Genomic DNA, 22829 nt, shown 5'->3' on the forward strand with positions numbered 1-22829 from the left:
GCTTTTAATTTTAACAATCCTAAGTCCTTGTGATACGCCAGTAAAAAGGTAAGGGACCCCTGGATGGTAAAGTTCAGTCAAAGGCAACTATGGGATTAGGGTTAGGGTTAGGGTTCAGACAGGGACGCAGGTGGAGCTGTGGGTTAAAGCCTCAGCACCTAGGACTTGCTGATTGAAAGGTCGGCGGTTCGAATCCCTGCGGTGGGGTGCGCTGCCGCTGCTCGGTCCCAGCGCCTGCCAACCTAGCAGTTCGAAAGCACCTCCGGGTGCAAGTAGATAAATAGGGACCGCTTACCAGTGGGAAGCTAAACGGCGTTTCCGTGTGCAGCTCTGGCTCGCCAGATGCAGCTTTGTCACGCTGGCCACGTGACCCGGAAGCGTCTCCGGACAGTGCTGGCCCCTGGCCTCTTAAGTGAGATGGGCGCACAACCCCAGAGTCTGGCAAGACTGGCCCGTACGGGCAGGGGTACCTTTACCTTTACCTTTAGGGTTCAGACAAGTTCAGAAGCTGATTGGGCTCTGAGGCCCAGAACATACAGCTTTTAATTTTAACAATGCTAAGTGCTTGTGATACCCCAGTAAAAAGGTAAAAGGTAAAGGACCCATGGACGGATAAGTCCAGTCAAAGACAACTATGGGGTTGAGGCACCCATCTCACTTTCAGGCCGAGGGAGCCGGCGTTTGACCACAGACAGCTTTCCGGGTCATGTGGCCAGTATGACTTAACCGCTTCTGGAGCAACAGAACAACATGACAAAAGCCAGAGCACACAGAAACACCATGTACCGTGGTACCTCATGTTACAGATGCTTCAGGTTACAGACACTTCAGGTTATGGACTCCGCTATCCCAGAAATAGTACCTTGGGTTAAGAAATTTGCTTCAGGATGAGAACAGAAATCGTGCGGTGGCAGCGCAACGGCAGCGGGAGGCCCCATTAGCTAAAGTGGTACCTCAGGTTAAGAACAGTTTCCGGAAAGAAATAAGTTCTTTACCCGAGGTACCAATGTACCTTCCCCCCACAGTGGTACCTATTTATCTGCTTGCATTGGTGAGCTTTCAAACTGCTAGGTTGGCAGAGGCTGGGACTGACCCAACTTGAGATTCTGAAACCCTGTACAGAATGTCCTAGAGCTCAGCTTCCAAATGATGCTGTCTTACATGGGAAGGAAGTGTATTCCTTTCAGTTAACAAGACTTTCATTATATGAGGCTCAGAGGCACCTTCTTTGTTCCTCAGGGCACCTGTCCCTGCTAGGCTCGAAAGGCACAAGGAGCTTTTTAGGTGCATAATATACTGCTTCTTTGGACAAATCCAAATGGGCTGAAGCTGAGGAACCAGCCGGATGCAGTACAGAGTGTCCCAGACTTCAGCGACCCTCTTACATGTAGGGATTACTTGTTCACCATCAGGAAGCTTCAGCCAGGCCCATACGTGCTACTCACATGGTTGTTTCATAGTCCTAGACCTCCCTGGGCTCCTGATGCTATTTATGGGGAAGGATTGCAGTATGTGTTCCCCACCAGGAAGCTGCAGTCAGGCATACGTGATTGTTGCATCACATGGAACTTCAGCTGCGTTGGAACCAACAGACCTGGACCAAAGATCAGTTTTTACTTTAAAAGGTTTGGATACAGAAGGGTATATTTTACTTGAGGACCTAAAGGGCATATTTCACCAGCGCTACCAGGTGAATGGGCTGGGAGGCCACACAGCTACTGACCCTGCAACCACTGAGTGGATTTCTGTGCGGTCCTTTCTGTACAGCCTCAGATGCTCCCAAGGGTGGTAAGTTGGACTAATTAAATGGAACCTTTTCCCCTCAAAAAGACTTCACCCAGAATCTTCAGTAATTGAAGAAATGAGTTTTGAAGCCTCTTGCTTGGCCTCCGTCACAGCAGAAAATTTTGGATTTTTCCAATCACTCATTCACCAGAAAGATATGAACGGAAAGCAGTCCTCTCTCCAGATGAAAAACCTAAGTTCAGTGGAGGCTGGTCTACTACTACTTGTTCTTAAGTTTCCACTAGATTCCCAAACTACACTCTTTCTATTTTCCCCAACCTCCAGTACTGAATTTCAATGGAGAGAGAATCCTGAATATTTTTCTGTCAATCTCCCGTTCTCTGGCTAATCAGCTCTCTGCAAAAGGATTGTTGTGGTGAGGTGGTCCACCCACTTGTTCCTAGGCAGAAAATACCAGGCAATAAGTAGTCATAGTAGCTGAACCTCGAGTAAGGAAGATGTCACTTGGTTTGAGCACCCAGGCTAAATCCAGCCATGGCATACAGCCAGGGGAAACCTTGTTGACATCCCAGCTCACCTGAGATGCCCATCCACTCACCTGCTCAGATTCTGCACCCATGCAGGCACACACAGAGGCCACTCACATAGAAATCCCCACACAGCAACATAACTCAAATTGCACAGCCATTTGTTCACATAGGAGTTCTTTTAATACAGCATCCTCCTTAGACGGCATTCAAAGGCAGTGGTCTCTGTCGTTACAGCAGTCGAGTTCGTGCACTTCCGGTACGTCATCGTAGACTTTTCGAGTTTTGCAGTCGCTGGTATAGAAGCCGCATTTTTTGTAGTAGCGCAACACACGTCCAGTTTCTGAAGGGAAAAGAAAGAAAATAATCTTGGTTACTGTTAGTAACTGGTGAAAGATGCTTGATGATAATGTCAGGATCCACCCCTTGCTAGGTCCCCATCAGTGACAGCTGGGGAAACGGGGGTCTGTGCTGAAGGGCAGGTTTTTGCTACCACTGTTGCCAGGTATAGCACCCATCCCCCCTGCTTATCCACAAGAATGATTGGCAGCTCTTCCCTAGCATTAGGTGAAGCACTGCAATTGGGATGCCATTGGCCAGAGGGCCCAACCTTGCCCCTGACTTGAGATACCTCAGCCAGGTGGACTGCATCACATGGACTTATCCAGGATCCCATCTGTACCTTGACCTGCTAGAGTTTGACTGGAGAATCAAAAGTGAACTTAGAAACTTCATGTTTCTCTCACTGCCTGCAGGTATTGTTGCTTCAACGAATTTCCAGGGGAATACGTTCTGTCATGTTCCTGAAGGCTTGCAATCAGGTTTCGTATGGAGGCTGCATTAGGATAGCTTAGAGCTCTACTGGAAGGAGGTGCTTGAACAACGAGAGAAGCACCTCATTCCAATGGAAGCTCTAAGCTTCCATTGTACTACTTGTACTACTGAAGCTGCAAGATCCCCGGCCTCCTCTGCACCCAGTCATACTAGCCATGCCCCATCAGCCACTCATGGAAATGCACTGAAAATAAGGGGGACGGGGAGAGAAAGACAAGAAGGACCACTCACTGGAAGTGATTCTGTACAAGACGCAGGCTGCAGGGTCTCCTGTACGTGGATCATCAGGGCATTTCTCTTCATATGGGGCAGCTTGTATACACGGCTGTCCTGGACCCTCTGAACTGCACAGGCTACAGATTAAGGCATTTGCTGTTAAAAGAAGAAAGGGAGGGAGGGGAAAAGGCACCTGCTGTAAGGCATGATTCTTTGTTTACATGTCTTTTTTTAAAAAAAATAATATTTATTACATTTAAACATTACAAAAAAGGAAAGAAAAAAAGAAGAGAAAGGAATATAATACAATACAATGTATAAACATTACGCAACACAACATTAACACAACAAACCAAACCAAACAAAGAAAAAACAATTTAAAACACACATCATATCATTTCAATATCTTATCTTTCATTCACTTGTTTCAACGACCTCCTCACACCTCCCTTTTTGTATTCCACTTCTATTAATTGTTTCAGCAATTCCTTTCCATCTTCCTCTATTTTCTGTCATATAATTGTCTTAATAATCCATTTCCTTATAACATTTCTGCTAAAGCCATATGAATTCATTCCAACATTTTTCTAACACTCATTAATTTTACAATATTTCTATAAATAGTCTTTAAACTTTTCCAATCTTCTTCCACCGTCTCTTCTCCCAGGTCTCGGATTCTGCCAGTCATTTCCGCCAATTCCATATAGTCCATCAACCTGGCAATCTTCTGTCCGATGCTCTTAACTCTTTTCCAAGTCCCTTCTGCAAGTCTTCTTCGTATTTATATATGCACTTTACTTTGTCTTCTACTGATCTTATTATTATTTTCCTTCCTTTGAGGCTGAAGAGTAGATCTCGGGGAAGCTCCCACCTAGAAATGACTTTATTCCTTCTCAACAGGGCAACCAAATCTCCGTAGTTAAACCCAAAATCCAAAAGATATTTCGGGACGTCTTTCAAAATTTCCACTATTGACTGTTGTTCTTCTGGGTTCTTCTGGTAGTTCCAACAGTCTCTTATTTTGTTCTTCTCTTTTCCCCCTCCTCTTCCAAGTCTGAAGGCCCTCTCAATTTTAATCTCTTCTTGACCCAAGTCCAGGTCCCCAAAATCAGCAAATTCCTGCGTGATGAAATCCATCAAACTCTCCTTCTCCAGTTCAGGTAGGGCTCTAATCCTCAAAATCTGATTTTCTTTAAATTCAGTCGTAGAAGGCATCAACTCATTGCATCTGTAAGGCTGGGACTCTCTCTCTCTCCAACTGTGTTGCTTTAGGTTCAACGGCAACAACTTTCTCCCTAGCCTTCTCCACAGTTTGCCATGTCAAAGTAGGTTCCTGTATCAATTTCTGAATAGTTTCTGTATTGATGTTCACTTTTTGTCCCAAATTATCAATTTTGGTAGTTACCACATCCACCTTCTTGTTAAGCTGTTCCAGTGAGTTACTTATCTTACTTAATGCGACCGCTAAGGCCTCTTCTGGGAAGATTCTGGAGCAGATCATTAAGCAAACAGTCTGTGAGCACCTAGAAAGGAATGCTGTGATCACCAATAGTCAGCATGGATTTCTGAAAAATAAGTCATGTCAGACTAACCTGATCTCGTTTTTTGACAGAATTACAAGCCTGGTAGATGAAGGGAACGCAGTGGATGTAGTCTACCTTGATTTCAGCAAGGCATTTGACAAGGTGCCCCATGATATTCTTGTAAAGAAGCTGGTAAAATGCGGACTTGATTATGCTACCACTCAGTGGATTTGTAACTGGCTGACTGACCGAACCCAAAGGGTGCTCATCAATGGTTCCTCTTCATCCTGGAGAAGAGTGACTAGTGGGGTGCCACAGGGTTCTGTCTTGGGCCCGGTCTTATTCAACATCTTTATCAACGACTTGGATGATGGACTCAAGGGCATCCTGATCAAATTTGCAGATGACACCAAACTGGGATGGGTGGCTAACACCCCAGAGGACAGGATCACACTTCAAAATGACCTTGACAGATTAGAGAACTGGGCCAAAACAAACAAGATGAATTTTAACAGGGAGAAATGTAAAGTATTGCACTTGGGCAAAAAAAATGAGAGGCACAAATACAAGATGGGTGACACCTGGCTTGAGAGCAGTACATGTGAAAAGGATCTAGGAGTCTTGGTTGACCACAAACTTGACAGGAGCCAACAGTGTGACGCGGCAGCTAAAAAAGCCAATGCAATTCTGGGCTGCAGCAATAGGAGTATAGCATCTAGATCAAGGGAAGTAATAGTGCCACTGTATTCTGCTCTGGTCAGACCTCACCTGGAGTACTGTGTCCAGTTCTGGGCACCACAGTTCAAGAAGGACACTGACAAACTGGAACGTGTCCAGAGGAGGGCAACCAAAATGGTCAAAGGCCTGGAAACGATGCCTTATGAGGAACGGCTAAGGGAGCTGGGCATGTTTAGCCTGGAGAAGAGGAGGTTAAGGGGTGATATGATAGCCATATTCCAATATATAAAAGGATGTCACATAGAGGAGGGAGAAAGGTTGTTTTCTGCTGCTCCAGAGAAGCGGACACGGAGCAATGGATCCAAACTACAAGAAAAAAGATTCCACCTAAACATTAGGAAGAACTTCCTGACAGTAAGAGCTGTTCGACAGTGGAATTTGCTGCCAAGGAGTGTGGTGGAGTCTCCTTCTTTGGAGGTCTTTAAGCAGAGGCTTGACAACCATATGTCAGGAGTACTCTGATGGTGTTTCCTGCTTGGCAGGGGGTTGGACTCGATGGCCCTTGTGGTCTCTTCCAACTCTATGATTCTATGATTCTAAGTCACCAAACTCGTTGTTTCCTTCAAAGAAGAAAAATGCTGAGATGCCCTGAGTCTAAAAAGGTGTAAATTGATCCCCACGGAGTTCCGCAGAACGTGATTGGCTGTGCCTACAACCAGGAGGACCCTCCCCTCTGCCACATCCCCATAACAGGCATCTGAGGGTCAGCCAGATCCAGCATTGTAGAGACTTTGCAGAAAGGGTCCTCTAGTGAGCCTCCTGAGAGTGGCAGGTGCCAAGCAGCAGCTTAGAGTTGCCATATTTCAAAAAGTGAAAATCTAGACACCAAAGTTGTGGAGCTTTTATTCTTCTTCTCCTTATTAGCCAGGGTTGTTGATTTTTGGGACATAATTGCAAAAAAGAGAGAAAAGAATAAAGAGGTTTTTGAGCTATTTTTAAGGGGAATTTCCCAATACAATAATGCTGACATGGGTTGCCATATGTACGGATTTCCACAAACATTTTTAGTGATTTCTGCTGGGACACTGCTTCCGACATATGGCAACCCTACAACAGCCAGATAGGCAACATCAACAGATGTTAACACCAGAGAGTTTGCACCAACGGTGTGTGTGTGTGTGTGTGTGTGTCACTGCAGCTATGTTAGAAGGAGCACTGCCTACAGCGCGTCTTACCTCGGCGCCATGTTGGCCCCTCCTCCGAGCATATGTGTATCATTAAAGCACACCTGAACACAATCTGCAACTGATGTGGAATAATGTGAATGTCTTCTTTCCCCAGGTTCATCATCCCTATTGTGCTCCTCAGTCCGCTCCTATTTTAAGCTACCAGGTTTATGCAGACAATTAAACATTTTTTCAAACTAGTAGGTTAACTGCTTGGGGAGGGGAAAGGCTGCACTTATGACAATTGCAAATTACTATGTTTTTTTAAATCAAATGTTTTAATAAGTAAATAAATAAAGTTGAAATAAGCCCCCCTGCCCTGTGCAATAGAGCATCATTCCCCTGAAAAACTTTCTGAAGTTGGGACCGTGCAGGGATTACAAGGACAGGAGACACAGTGGGATCTGTGGAAATCATCTCTGCCAATACCCTGACCCAAGCACGGTGTACGGACTGCGCATGTAGAGCCCTCCGCCGCTCTACAGCTGGGGGCAGGCAGCAGGCCATCTTGTCACCCCCCAGCGTGCTGCCCGGGGTGACCTGCCCCCTCCACAACCCCCTTTGTACGCCCCTGTCCAGACCTACCATTCCCAGAACCCGGCAAGCCTTAAAGGTAGGAAAGCAAGAGCTTGGAGGCAGAAGGCCCTAAGCGGCAACCGTAGGGGTGTGTGTGTGCTGTTGATGAATGAGGAAGTCGGAGAGAAGGGGGTGGTGGAGATTTACTCAGGACAACGCCATTATTCCAAGGCTCTCTCTGTAAATATTGAATAAAAAGCAGGCAGTAAGGGCTTTTCCTTGTCTTATCTGTTCCTGGCAACCTGCCATGGGGGTTGGTTCCTCTGCCGCCTGACAGTGGCCAACAGGATTGCAACCGCTGCTCAATCCTGCTCAGTTTGGCTACACATGCATGTTTCGCTGCTGGGGACCCATGTGCACATCCAAAGCCTGTGTGGGGCTGTTTGAAAGAGCCTGATACAGCTCTTTTCATAGGCTAGCTCTTCTTCTTCTCCCCCTGCCATTCACCTTGATGGGTGGGGAACAGGCATGGACTCGTTCCCTCACCCCATAGCAAAACAGCACCTTCAGAGTCCTTGAATTTAGGTAACTATTATTACGGTAAAATCTGGGTGCGAGGCTGCTCTGCCACCCAGCTCTTCGGACTAAGTCCGCGGGTCCCTGCGGAGGAAAATGAGCTCAGCTGGAGACAGGAGCAAGCTGCAGAAGATCCTAGTTTATTGCGCAACAGGTTCAAGGCAAGATTGAACAGCGAGAAAGGGGTGACATGAGTTTTTGAAACTTCCCTCCATGTCCCAGAATACATTGCAAAATACATCATAGTTGCGTCATGAATACATTAAAGAGAGATTGGATTACATGAATTACATCATGAATATTTTAAGGAGAGGTTGGGTTATACAGATTAACATATGGAGGAGGGAGGGGGAGATATGCAGAGTTGAAGATATGCGCGGATAAGCGTTTCCTGGGTACCGGTGATGGGAAGACAATAGTCCAAGTATGTAAAGTCTATCACTTGGCATTGCCCGGAGGAAAGGTGGGGCAGAGTGATTTGACCGGATTAGGGTCTTCCTGTGTACGTGACTCTTCGCTTGAAGGATTATGGAGGCAGAGGAGGTGCCATAAAGTCCTGAAGAAACTGAGTCGATTGGCACCAAAACGAAAGAAATCGGGGTTATGGTTGATTTTATATGAATTTCAGAAGTTTTAGTCTGTTTTGGTCTATTCTCATATTGATAATTGAACTTGGAAACAAAATAGATACATTATTGCCAGATTTGACACTTTTATGAGTGCACGAGTTTCGGTTCCATTGTTCTCCCAGCAGGGAGCCGTCAGCAGCTTGTCAAGAGGTTAAATGAGGCGTGCAGGAGCTCGCTGAGCCAGCTCTGCAAGGCGGATGCATGGTTCTGATTGGTTAAAGCGCAGCCATTATAGCGAATGGAGGACACAATTCGATACGGTCTACCCAGGTTAGAAATGGAGCGAGAGGGAGAGTTAAGGAAAAGAGGGCTTATTTCGCCCGTAGAGAGAGAGAGAAAACAACTTTGTTTATGGGGCCAGGGGTATAGTGTGGTGCTTGGTGTAACGGTGTGGGGCTGAGGGGTCAGGGCAAAGCTGGGCGCCATCGAGGTCATCGCCTTGGACCCTCTGGTGGCCAGGGGAAGGGTGAGGGAAGGTACCCCCCTCCTTCCGTATCACTATGGAATCTGGACTGCCAAAGCTTAGCAGTATCCTGAGAATCCAGGAGAGAACACCACAACACTAGCAGAGTTTGTGTTGCATAATGTGAACCAATCAGTACATTTACTATTAATGCTCAAAATGGTCAAAGGCCTGGAAACGATGCCTTATGAGGAACGGCTAAGGGAGCTGGGCATGTTTAGCCTAGAGAAGAGGAGGTTAAGGGGTGATATGATAGCCATGTTCAAATATATAAAAGGATGTCACATAGAGGAGGGAGAAAGGTTGTTTTCTGCTGCTCCAGAGAAGCGGACACAGAGCAATGGTTCCAAACTACAAGAAAAAAGATTCCACCTAAACATTAGGAGGAACTTCCTGACAGTGACAGCTGTTCAACAGTGGAATTTGCTGCCAAGGAGTGTGGTGGAGTCTCCTTCTTTGGAGGTATTTAAGCAGAGGCTTGACAACCATATGTCAGGAGTACTCTGATGGTGTTTCCTGCTTGGCAGTGTTGGAATTCTGCTACCCGGTCATCGGTATGTGCCTATCTGATCAGGCACCGGCTGAATTCCTTAGACCTCCCTCCGGCGTCTCCCGGCAGGATAAACAACACGAGGTCCGTTCCGGCGATTTTCCTCAGGCTGTGAGGAAAACACACCAACTGCTTCTCCTTCTCTCCTCCTCCCTGCATATCCCCAGGGAGGGGAATCAGACACAGACAGTAACGTATCTACATGTCCTTTTATTTGTGTCTTTTAGCAGTCATCCAGAAAACATGTCTGCTCTCTTCAACATACAGAGAGAAACTCAACCCATGTACATCCTGTACAGGTCATATGACAAACCCACTGAGCTAACATCCGGTGCTCAGTACAGAATGGACTGCCCCTTTGTTCCCATGGCAACAGTCACAAACATCCTGTTTGGCTTTCCAGCCACAAGCAGCAGACTGTGCTGCCTTTGCTTGCTGCAGCTTTGGTGCTTTAGAATAACATCCTCCCCCTAAAGTATCAATGCGTGCTGCGAGCAAAGCGTCATCCAGAGAAGAAAACAAACAGTTGTTATACTTATAACATTCCCCTGTTGTTTCAGTTCCACCCTTGGAACTACCCGCCACTGGTTTTACCAATGTACCTCTCTGGTTGTGTGACTTCCAAGGAATGAGTGCTTCTGCATTACCTTGGTTAACAACTCTCTGTTGTGCCTTTGTCTCTGACTCAGACACAGATTCAATCTGACCTTGGTCGTTTACAACAGCAACAATTAGGTAAGCAAACTCTTGTGAATACCTCTTGGGTGGTACACCCTTCGTTGCTCTCTCAGACCTACGTAAAAGGTGCTGCTCTTCTTTGCTTACTGGTTCAGCCTCTGAACTCTCTGGAGAACCAGTACTAAGCTTAATCAGTGGTTCATCCTCCTCTTCTGAGGGTCTGGTCATTGTGTGAGACTTCCTCTCAATGACTGTGACAACTGAGCTGTCTGAGCTATCGCTGTCATCATCAGTACTACTGAACTCAATAAAATCAACATCATCATCATCATCAGAATCATCATCACCTGTGGGAAATGTGTGAACAATCACTCTCTCCTGTTCAGGAGCACCCTCTAGAAATTTTGTGAGAATCACCTTTCCAGATTCAGACAAAATTACTCTGTAGAGACCCTTTTCATAACCCACAAAAATGCCTCTGGCATTCTTTACTCCACCTGGAGCTTCTGTTCTCACATGAGACCCAAAAACCTTGAAATGGGCAACAGAAGGTTTTCTGTGGAACAGTTTCTCAAAAGGAGAACATCCCAACTCTTTTGAAAACTTTCTCAACCACGTGTAACAAAATGACATTAGCGATTCAGCCCAGTACTCATGTGGCAGATGTGAACTTAGCAATTGCGCATGCATTCCTTTTTGCAATTCTTTGTTCACCCTAACACAAACACATCTATTCCAAGCTTCTTCGGAAGCTGCAAGTTTGTGTCTTATCCCTTTCTTCTTCAGGAACCTCTGGAACTCCTGTAAAAGAAAAATTGGCTTCTCATCTGTGCAAAGACAATCTATGTCAGCATCATGCATATTTTTAACCTTGTCACAAAACTCTTTAAACCTTTCTAAGGCTTCTTTCGGTCTCTCCAAAAGATAAATCCAGACAAAACCTGTAAAAGAATCAACACATATTAGGTAATACTTTGCATTGCCTCTAGATGGTTCTAAAGGACCAATCACATCAGCATACACCCGCTGAAATGCTCTCTTGTTGACCCTCGAGGTCACCTGCTTGGCGTTCTTCTCAGCTACACCTGCAAAAGAAATCATGTTAGAATCACAAGAATTACATTTCATGTAATCACTTTGATCAAAAATCAACAAATACAGTCCATCTTTCTCTTTGGCAGAAAGATACAACTCTCCATCTTTGTAGATCTCGCATTTCTCATCATCATAGGACAGTTTCAGTCCCTTCTTGGCAATCTGCGAAGCGCTGAGCAGATTAAACTTCAATTCTGGAACCAAATAAACATTGTTTATAGTCAAGTTCAGACTTTTAAGATACACAGTCCCAATTCCGGTCGCTTCCAGCTCTTGACCGTTGGCTTGTTGTACAGCGAAGCTTTGCTTCTTAAACGTAGAAAATAGTCCTCTGTGTCGACACATATGAACTGTGGCTCCAGTATCCAAAACAAAGAAATTTCCCGCTTCTGGTGTGGCTTTTAGCGACATCAAAGCCTTTGCAGTCTTTGCCTTTGGCTTGGTGTGACCTTTGTCTGACGCGTCAGACTTTGTGGAGCTCGCCTTAGCTCCTTTCTTCCGACGTGGCTTCGTACAGTTCCGCTGTAGATGCCCAGTCTGGTCACAATTGTAGCATCGGACAACGTTCATAGCTACAGCATCTCCTCCAGTAGCTTGAGCAGTGGGGGCGTTAGAACTCCGTTCTTCCCTCCCCCTGTCCTTCACGTCCAGGGCGGCAAGCCTGTCATGTTCACAAAGAACAACGGCAAAGACCCTCTCCGACGTGAGATCATTCGCTGGGAGGGACCCCAGCTGACTGGCAACTGTTTTGTAAGTCCGATTCAGGCTGTTGATCACCATGAAGCAAAACACTTCCTCCTGCAGACGGAAATTGCGTTCCACCATCTGTTGACGCAGAAATTTCATTTCCGTCAGGTGCGCTTGAACATCTCCATCAGGCGCTAGCCTCAGGTTGGTCAGCTTCTCAAAATACAGCAACGCTGAAGAACCTGCATCTCTCTGATGTGTCCTTCTCAGCGTGTCCCAAACATCTCTCGCGTGCAGTAAATCTTGTATGTGTATCAATTGCGAATCTGACACACACAGAATTATAGCAGTTCTGGCCTTCACATCCTTTGACTCCCAAGCACGCGTTGGCGCTGCAGGAATGGGGTTCTCAATCACGTCAAACAGTCTCTGATTCTGCAGCAGGGCCTTCATCTTAATAGACCAAGATGCATGATTGTCACTGGTCAAAAGGGGCGGAGAAGGCAGGGCTCCCCCCTTCTTGGCATCCATTGTGAGTCCTTGCATTGACTCTCAAAACACAAGCCTCTAAAATCCCATAGCTGGCTTGTTTACACTCTGTGCACCTGGCAGCTCTCAACGCTGGCTGCGTTGGAAATTTCCAAGAGCTCCTCAGCCTTTGTAGTCATAACATTCTATTGTTGCTTTCACTTCTCCTCTCTGAGGATTAGCCTTCACTGAAAGGCGTCGCTTAGCAACAGTACATTCCAATCCCTTGGAGAAGAAACCACAGGAATGTTTGGTATGCGGTTTCACTTTTAACTGGAGCTGTTTCCCATACGCTGCTCCCTCGAAGCAGAAAATAACTCAATCTGCATCCACTCTTCTAAGCCCGAAAATCACATACCTGGGCTCCGTGGCTTTTGCTTCCAGCTTGCTCTGGTCAGCTTCTGGCTGCAGAGAATCAGCTTTCTCAGCTCAGGCATCCATGGAAGCCACCTCTTGATGCAGAGGGCGATGAAAACAGCAACCATCAGCTCTGCTACCAATGTTGGAATTCTGCTACCCGGTCATCGGTATGTGCCTATCTGATCAGGCACCGGCTGAATTCCTTAGACCTCCCTCCGGCGTCTCCCGGCAGGATAAACAACACGAGGTCCGTTCCGGCGATTTTCCTCAGGCTGTGAGGAAAACACACCAACTGCTTCTCCTTCTCTCCTCCTCCCTGCATATCCCCAGGGAGGGGAATCAGACACAGACAGTAACGTATCTACATGTCCTTTTATTTGTGTCTTTTAGCAGTCATCCAGAAAACATGTCTGCTCTCTTCAACATACAGAGAGAAACTCAACCCATGTACATCCTGTACAGGTCATATGACAAACCCACTGAGCTAACATCCGGTGCTCAGTACAGAATGGACTGCCCCTTTGTTCCCATGGCAACAGTCACAAACATCCTGTTTGGCTTTCCAGCCACAAGCAGCAGACTGTGCTGCCTTTGCTTGCTGCAGCTTTGGTGCTTTAGAATAACAGGCAGGGGGTTGGACTCGATGGCCCTTGTGGTCTCTTCCAACTCTATGATTCTATGATTCTATGATTCTATGATTCAACCATACACAATTCAATCTGCATTGAAAAATAAGATTAAAGAACTTGACCCCAAAAGATAGAGGTTTAACAGCATATAACTTAAAATATCACAAGAAAACAAGGAAGGAGAATCAGAATCAGAGCCAACTGATCCCAAACATTCAAATCAGGGTGTATGTAGAAGATAGCGGGGAAGAACACAGGGCCTGGGTTAGTATAATAATAATAATAATAATAATAATAATAATAATAATAATAATACCCCACCCATCTGGCTGGGTTTCCCCAGCCACTCTGGGCAGCTTACAGCATATATAAAACATAATTTGTCTGGTGAGAGGTGATTCTTATGGTATTGGGGTCTTGAGCAGCATAAGGCTTTATAGATCAAACATAGCACTTTCAATTACCGTATTTTTCGCCCTATAGGACTCACTTTTTCCCCTCCAAAAATGAAGGGGAAATGTGTGTGTGTCGTATGGGGCGAATGCAGGCTTCAGGAAGCTATCCGCAAGCCTTGGGAGCCCGTGGGAGTTCCCGCCAGGCTCCCACGGCTTGTGGAGAGCTGCCTGAATCCCGAAGCCTGGGCGCACTGAGCAGTCACGCCAGGCTTTGTGTAGCTCTGCACAAACCGCGGGAGGGGTCCTACGGCTTGCGGAGAGCAGCCTGTTCTGGGGGCTGGGGTCGGGGGAAGCTCGGGCTTCCCCCACCTCAGACCCGCACCTGGGGGGGAAATAATTTTTTTCTTTATCCCCCCCCCAAACTAGGTGCGCCCTATGGACCGGTGTGCCCTATGGGGCGAAAAATACGGTAGGCATGGAAATTAATTGGTAGCCAGTATAGTCAGGACAGGACAAGCCAGGCCTTACATTGCTTAGACCAGAGCATGTGTCTTGAGCCAAGGCAGCTGAAAGGCCATGTAAATACCGGTGCAATTTTGCCTTTTGGCAACATAAACGATTCTCCATGGGGCCTAAGGCTATCATACCTGCCAATCATAATGCCTATATGGTATCTGTGGTAATCTCTCTCTCTCTGCATACCTGTTGCTGGAGATTGCAAGTGAGAGAGTGCAATTATGCCCCACTTGTGGGCTGCCCATGGGCAGGAAGTGAGCAGGAGGGTGGACTGCACAGGCCGTTGGCGTGATCCACCTGAGCTCAACTTGCATGTTTGTATAAGTGATTTAGATCTGCACTGCAACCCTATGCCTGTTTACTCAGAAATCAGTGGGGCTTAGTCACCCGCGTTGTGTAGGATTGCAGCTGGGTTGTGCGCAGTACCAGATCAGCTCTTACTGAGTATGGGTAAAATGAATCCAGTTCCATTTGAACAGTCTTCACTGGTGGTGCAATGAGTACAAGGGAAGCCGAACATTTTGTTTCTGGTCTATCGAATGGTCATCTCAGCTCTGTGTTTTGTAACCATTGAGCCTCATCACTGGATACTCTTCAAGGCACAAGGGAATTCTGTGCTTGGGTTGTGATGTAGTGTGTGTGTGTGTGTGTGTGTGTGTTTAAAAAGCCTACAAGATCCCATTCACTGCAGTCGTTGCACATTGATTGCTCTGCTTTGTAGACCTAATGCTTTAAATGTGGGATGATAATAACAGAACAGAACACTTGGGGATGCCAGATAAGAAGATGGAATCTTGCAGCATGACTTTGATCCAGAACAGGCTGGTAATGTGTACACAGAGAAGGTGCACGCGTTATATTTTATTTTGGGAGACGAATGTGGTAAATATAAATATAGAGCTATCGCTCAGATGGGATTCTTACCTGGGAGACAAATGAAAGGTAATGTTAGAAATATAATTGATTTAATTGAATATTTGGGTTCCAGGAAAGATAAACAAGCAGCTTTGATATTTATAGATGCTGAGAAGGCATTTGATAATGTGTCTTGGTATTTTATGAAAAGAAACTTAGAACTTATGGATATGGGTCCAATGTTTCTTAATGGTTTTCAGGCTATTTACTCTGAACAATATGCTAAGTTATCAGTCAATAGAACATTGACCGACAAGATTGAGATTACAAAAGGAACTAGACATGGGTGCCCATTTTCACCATTATAATAGTCCTTGAGGTCCTGACAAGGAAGTTAGAAGTTAGAAGCAACTAAGGAAATGAAGGGGATTGGTATTGGTTCAAAAGAATATAAATTAAAGTCCTTTGCTGATATCTAGCACTGACATTAGAACAACCGATATCCAGCGCAGTGGAAGTACTGGAGAGAATAGAAGTATATGGGCAATTAGCGGGTTTTATACTCAATAAATCCAAAACAAAATTATTAACTAAGAATATGGATAGTAAGGAAAAAGGGGAACTGCAACAGAAAACAGGAATGAGGATAGCAAAAAAAGAGAGTAAAATATTTGGGAGTCTGGTTCACATCTAAAAATATAAATCTGTATAAGGATAATTATGAAAAAGTGTGGAATGAAGTCAAAAGATATTTGGAAATTTGGGGAAGAATGAAATTATCATTTATGGGAAGAATTTCTGCTATTAAAATGAGCGTGCTACCAAGAATGTTATTTTCCCCCCAAACAATCCCGATTATCAGCGGAACAGGACAATTCAATATATGGCAAAAAAGATTTTCAAAATTTGTCTGGCAAGGGGAAAAAAACAAGAATTAAGTATAAGCTTTTGGCAGATGCTTTTGACCTATAAAGAGGTTAACCTGCAAAAGAAGGCTTAACTGAGGGAGGGCAGGGGAGGAGAAGCTCTGGAGCTGACTGAGGATTCCCAGGTAAGTTCTGCCGGCTATTGTGTGGGCAGGGCGGTCCCTCCCCTTATCTGGCCAAATCTCCTGGCAACACCTCCCCAGCCGGGATAGGATAACTGGCAGAGGTAGGAGGAGACCTCCAGGTGTCCGGCTGCGGTTGGTGGTGGTGAAGCCAGGCTGTATTGCCAGGAGCAGCATAGGTCCAGGGGTGTGAGCTCCAAAACAGACTCCACAACAGCAAGAGGTCAGGTCAGTTTCTCCTCCATGCCAACAGGCTGGACAATGTGTTATGGCTTCACCCTGCAGACCCAGAGGCCACACTTGGCTAAGCTTTGGCTACTTGCTGCCTGCGTTGCTCTCTGCTTTGGGCTAGGAGGTAAGTCCCGCTTATGAGAAAGGAGGGGAGTTACAACACCAGTGCTCGGAATCCTTTTTTGAGGGGAAAAATACTTTTTCATAAAGTCAGCAGGTGCTGAAATGACAGCAGAGGTGGCAACAGCAGAGGGAACTCCAAAGAGTAGGCAGGTGTAACAACACACCAAAGACCTAAATGGTGAGGAACGGACCTCCTAATAACATGGTCCCTTGCAGGAGGTTCTCTCTAGGAGAGCACAGTGATACGTTGGGTATGGAAAGGAGGAGGAGACCTCCATCTGGTGGGGATTGTTCCAACTACAGTGGTGCCCCGCAAGACGAATGCCTCGCAAGACAGAAAACCTGCCAGACGAAAGGGTTTTCCGTTTTGGAGGGGCTTCGCAAAACGAAAATGTCTTGCGAGTTCCTGCGGTTTCCCCCCTTTTCCCCCTTTTTCCAAGCCGCTAAACCGCTTATCAGCTGATCCGCTAGCCGATAAGCCACTAAAAGCCACTAAAAGCCGATAAGCCACTAATAGCGCTAATCCGCTAAGCCGTCAATGGGCTTGCTTCGCAAGACGAAAAAACCGCTTGACGAAAAGACTCGCAGAACGGATTAATTTCGTCTTGCGAGGCACCACTGTATTATCTGAGCCTTTTATTCTTCCTGTTAGTAATGTATTTTTATTGATTATGGTGAGGTCCCATGGTGGGCCACTGACATCTTCAACAGAACCTGCTCCGGAGAGTTTGGAGAAAGCTCTGAAACAGATTTTGTGGTTCCCTGGAGGTGGGGGGCCGGGAAGGAAGAGACCTTTCAAAGGTGCAAGGAGAAATCTGTGTGCTGATGAAGCAATCTGCTTAGTATTGCTGCCCAATAACAATAACAATAACAATAATTTATTATTTATATCCTGCCCATCTGGCTGAGTTTCCCCAGCCATTCTGGGTGGCTCCCAGTGTTAAAAACATGTCATGTTTTAGTGGATCAGGTCCAACATGGTTTCTTTAAACTAAAATTTGAAGCAAGCTTGCAGTTTTAAACCATGCACACTTGATTTTGCACACAATTCTCAAGCATCCAGCTCCTCCTGTTCTGCAGCCTCCTTTGTACCTGGGTTTTCACTATGCCTTTCCCTCCCTACTCCTTTTCTGCCGACCTCTCGCCCAAGACACTTTGCGAGGCTCCCTGCATGCAAAAGAGGCTCCTCTGAACATATGCAGAGTGCCTTTTCCTCCCCCACTGTGTTTTCCCACCTGCCCATGACTGATCTCCTATGTATACTCCATTTTCCTTCTCTCTCTCTCTCTCTCTCTCTCTCTCTCTCTCTCTCTCTCTCTCCCCACCCCTCCCCCCCTCAGGGATTTCGTCTTTGGTACACTCCATCCCACTATTTTCCTATTCAGGACACTCCTTGACTCCCATGACCCCATTGGTGCATGGCTATTAGCCCCACCTCCACCCCACCCCATGATTTTGTATCCTTGCTAATTATGCTTTCCCTTTTCTCCATCCCCATCTGATAAACCCTACTTCCCTCCCACCCCCTATCACAAATCCCACCACGGCACTTGATGTTTTTATTCTGTGGACCGCCCTGAGTTCTAATGATGCAGCACAGTATATAAATAATATACAGTGGTACCTTGGTTCTCAAACGCCTTGGTACTCAAACAACTTGGAATCCAAACACTGCAAACCTGGTTTGCGAACTTTTCCCGGAAGCCAAATGTGCTCTGATTTGAGTGCCACACTTCCATTTTGAGTGTTATGCTGAGGTCTGTCTGTTTTTGCTATTTATTTTGCCTTTTTGTTTTTTGTGGCCCTTTTTGTTTTGTTTTGTTTTTTTGTGACTGTGTGGAACCCAGTTCAGCTACTGATTGATTGATTGATTGATTGATTGTGTGTGTGACTGCAGTATATTGTTTATTGCTTTCATTTTATGACTCAATGGTCTCGTTAGAGAGTTAAATTGTTTTTAAAAGTCTGGAAAGGATTAACCCATTTTGCATCACTTTCTATGGGAAAGCGTGCCTTGGATTTGGAATGCTTTGGTTTTGGGGACTTCCGGGACAGCGCGAACGGCTAATGGCGGATTCCCTCCGAGCTCCGGAGGGAATTGGCTCTGCTGAGGACGGGTCTTGCCGCGCCGGCGACGCGGGGACCCTCAGAAACCGCAGGCGCAGAAGCCTGCGGACTTGGTGACTCGGTGGGCACCTTAAGCGCCCTCCCCGACCCACGAAGAGCCTTTTTAAAGGCTACGGAAAGGGTACGGAGAGTGGTGTGGTGCTGTGAGTAGACCGCTACTTCAGTGGAGTGAAGCCGCGAGCCATGGCCAGAGAGCGCTGTCTTTCTTCCCAAAATTTGGACTGAAACAAATAACCCGTGAGTAGAATGGAATTTGGACTTTAAAATTTTATCTTTGAATTGGGTACGACCGGGGGATGTGTTAAAGGGAAGTCCGCACCCCCCCCACCTACAAAAAGATCTAAAGCAAGGAGAGGAGCACTAAGGTGGAGAGATTATCGTGCTTTTGGAGCTGGACAAAAGATTACTTCCATGAATTTGACAAAAGAAGTTTTTGTGCTGGAGAGGAAAAGAGAGGAATTTTAGAAGCTTTTGTGTAACTCCCCCCCCTTGGACCCGGGAGTGTCCTGTGTGTGAGCCCGAGGAAAAAGAATAAAGAGTTTGACAGCTGTCAAAGGAGCTGTCAAACGGGCGGTTAAAGTTTAGAACTGTGCTATTTAATATCTCTCTGGATTAAAGGTGTTATATTTGAACTGAATTGGTTGGAAACAAAGTGATTGTGAATAACAAAGTAACGGATTGTTGGAAAAGAACTATTGGAGTTGGAATCCCCCTGGAGGGAACTAGAGACATTACAATGGCTGCAGAAGGAAAATTACTGGCAGAAATAGAAAGAATGCTTTTTCTCGTGGGAATTCTACAAGAGCAGAGCATGGCTATGAACAAACAACTTACGACCTTGAACTCTAAAAGAAGCAACTCTGCTGAAGGCACAAAGGACTGGACAGAAAAAAAATCTGCAGCTGAATCAGAAGAGACAACTTTGGAATGGGGGGAAAAAGAAGAAGGAGGAGAGGAAGTTCAGGTGGAAAACATCAATCAGTCAGGAAACAAAGAAGAAGATCATTGGATTACAAATCTGCGAAAGGAGAGAAAGATAAAGGAAGAAGCCCCTGGAGTATCTGGAATACTGGAATTTAAAGGAACAAATAAATATGACGGGGACTTCTTCTCCAAGTTTGAGCATGGGAGACCAGCTGATCCTTGGCAGCAACTGTTTCTAACTGATTTGGAGGGAAGAAAATATGAGGTGCTTGTGATAGAACTCCTTCAAAACTTGAGGGCCAACAAAAAGGATTACCAACAAAACCGACGGAGAGAGGCTAACAGAGACTTAAGGGCCTCGGATGTGAGGAATCCGGGCTTGGAATTGTTTTTTGAGGACATTGGTTTGGGAAGGGACAGAAACCGGGGTAGAGAGGGAGGGGGAGAGCAGAATTGTAAAAATTTATGACTTTTGTATTTGGTTATTATGATTTTTGGTTTAATATAAAAAGGGAGAAATTCGTGGAAGAGAACTTAGGTCGACCTTAGAAAAAGGATTTAATGTGTATAAGAAAACTGGATAAGTAAAATTTGGCCTAGTAAAAAGAGTTAAGCTTAAAAATTACAACAATATTTTAAGGATCAGGGAAAAGAACTTCCTGAGTTAATTAATGAAATTGGGATGTAGGAAGGGGGGGTGGGGGGAAGTCAAGGAAAGAAGGTAAAGAAAGTAAGGGTATGAAATTATACATGTTTTGTCTTTGTCTTTCTATGTGTGTGTATGTCTATATAAAATGTGAAAACCCAATAAAAAAATAATAAAAATAAATAAATGGAATGCTTTGGTTTTGGAACAGACTTCCGGAACGGATTAAGTTTGAGAACCAAGGTACCACTGTGGATGGATGGATGGATGGATAGATAGATAGATGATAGATAGATGATAGATGATAGATAGATATAGATATAGATAAAATGGCACTATATTCTCACCCCTTTCAAAAAAACCACTTTTAGCACACTTCTTCCCCTTAGCTAGCTATTTCCCTTTCACATACCCCCAAAATTGAAGAAGACATATGTGCTTTGGAAACTGGGATTCACTTTTATAGCTCAGCTCCCATTCAAGGGGCTTAGAATTTTCCCCAAGGTCTGCTATCAGCCCCTGAATGGGCAGGGCAGAAATGTTGCCAATAAATTTGTGGGAGTCTTCTGGGAAGCACCCAGCTTGTTGCTGCAAAAAGCGAGAGGGTGAGCTTGGTGGATGTCTGGGGCTGCTCTTCTGGCACAGCAGAACTCTTCTTAGACCCTAGGCAGGTTGCTTGCCAGGAAGAGCTGAAATGAGACATTTCTTTTACAGCAGTAGCAATCCACTGCCAGGTCTGCAAACTGGTGCCGGAGGAGAGCATGCAGTGCTGGCCTAGAAGAAGCAATTGCACAATGAGTGATGGATATTGCTTGCAGTTAATAACTATTGATGGTAAGGATTCTGTCAAGGGTGCTTGCCACTGTCTCTGCTCCAACCCCTAAAACAGCTGTGGAGAAGCTTTGGCTCTCCAGGTGTTGTTTTAATTTCAGTCCACCATTCTGACTTTTTGTATGTTTTGAATTATTGCTGGGGTGGGTGGCACTGTGGTCTAAACCACTGAGCCTCCTGGGCTTGCCGATCAGAAGGTCGGTGGTTTGAATCCCTGTGACGGGGTGAGCTCCCGTGGCTCTGTCCCAGCTCCTGCCAACCTAGCAGTTCGAAAGCACACCAGTGCAAGTAGATAAATAGGTACCGCTGTGGCGGGAAGGTAAACAGTGTTTCCGTACACTCTGGTTTCTGTCAGTGCCCCATTGCACCAGAAGCGGTTTAGTGCTGCTGGCCACATGACCTGGAAAGCTGTCTGCGGACAAATGCCGACTCCCTCAGCCTGAAAGCGAGATGAGCGCCGCAACACATAGTCATCTTGGACTGGACTTAACCATCCAGGGGTCCTTTACCTTTTACTTTTACCTGTGGTGGTGGGAGGAGACCAGCAGTACCTCCTAATTACTGAGAGTGGAGGCAGTATGGTGATGGGAGCTGCCAAGAAGGAGCCATATGTGGCCTTCAAAGTGCATGCTGCAGCTGTCATTGGCACCGTGGCAGCAGTGGTGGGTGATGGAGGCCAGTTCTGCTGCCCCCGTGGATCCTGCCGCCTGAGGCGGTTACCTCCCCTTGCCTCATGGGTGGACCAGCCTGGCTTAGCATTCTACTTGTACCGAGGACGTATCCTGCACGTTCATTTGGCCTTTGTCTCCACAGTCGAAACAGATACCGTAAAACATATACGTAGGAACTGCATTTCCAAAACCACAAAGATGTGCAGGCGCAAATTCCTGAGCGACGACAGAAAAGAAATCTACGCTTTTGCCTGCTGTGATGAAAATGGGTGTTTGATGCCTCATGGAATGGTCAACTGAAGTGTATAGTGAAGATGATCCGGACACAAAAGCTTTTCTCTTTCTTTCTTTCTTTCTTTCTTTCTTTCTTTCTTTCTTTCTTTCTTTCTTTCTTTCTTTCGAGCTATTTTTAAGGTAATTCGCCAGAAGCTACACTTCCAACACGGGTTGCCATGGGTCCTGATTTTCACGGACATTTCAGTGATTTCCACCCAGGCACTATTTCCAACAGTTGAATCCTGGCAATGTCCAGGAAATTCCAGACATATGGCTGAGGATATTTCACCCCTCCCATTGCAAGAATCTGCTGATGTTCCAGAGAGGAGGGGGCGGACTTTTGCTCGCTACTTATTCCGCTCCGGCCTCACTTCAAAGAGGGAGAGACTGAGTGTTATCTCTGTGTAGATAAGGTCGCTGCAAAAGCAGCTGCAACACTCAGTGCTGTCCAGCATCTCCATAAAGCTTTGCATTTAGTTTGTATAGTACAGTAGCTTTAGAGAATAAAAGAAGATATTATTCAGCGCTGTCGTCCGAGTGATTTATGCTCTGCTGTACTCTGCTGTTTTCTGGAAGTGAGTTTGGTGCTCACAGCTCTGAGTTGTGAGTCCACAGCACTTAGACCTGTTCCTGTGCAGAAGGTGGTCTCTGGAAATGCTACCCCAGCTCGCCTGGCTCAGTCGGGGCTGAAGTGGTTGAGCCCAGTCGGTGGCACTGGCTCAAAG

General features: G+C 45.9%; 1 protein-coding gene and 1 long non-coding RNA gene across 2 annotated transcripts in view; one reads left to right on the forward strand and one right to left on the reverse strand.

Moving 5' to 3' along the window:
• Positions 1-2433: 2433 nt before the first annotated feature.
• LOC309365243 (uncharacterized protein) overlaps positions 2434-22829 on the reverse strand; it is a 29676-nt gene continuing 9280 nt past the window's right edge. Inside the window, exons 2-3 of the mRNA XM_081903478.1 lie at positions 3339-3479; positions 2434-2616 (exon numbers count right to left, since the gene is read on the reverse strand). Coding sequence (XP_081759604.1) covers positions 2483-2616; positions 3339-3479 — 275 coding nt within the window. The 3' untranslated portion in view covers positions 2434-2482. The remainder of the gene's footprint in view (positions 2617-3338; positions 3480-22829) is intronic.
• On the forward strand, positions 16398-22199 carry LOC309365331. The gene is made up of 3 exons (XR_014166015.1): positions 16398-16630; positions 21041-21160; positions 21971-22199. It is a non-coding gene; the product is annotated as an uncharacterized lncRNA (long non-coding RNA).

Source organism: Podarcis melisellensis (assembly GCF_964234715.1).
Source record: "Podarcis melisellensis genome assembly, chromosome: 2".
Lineage (NCBI taxonomy): Eukaryota > Metazoa > Chordata > Lepidosauria > Squamata > Lacertidae > Podarcis > Podarcis melisellensis.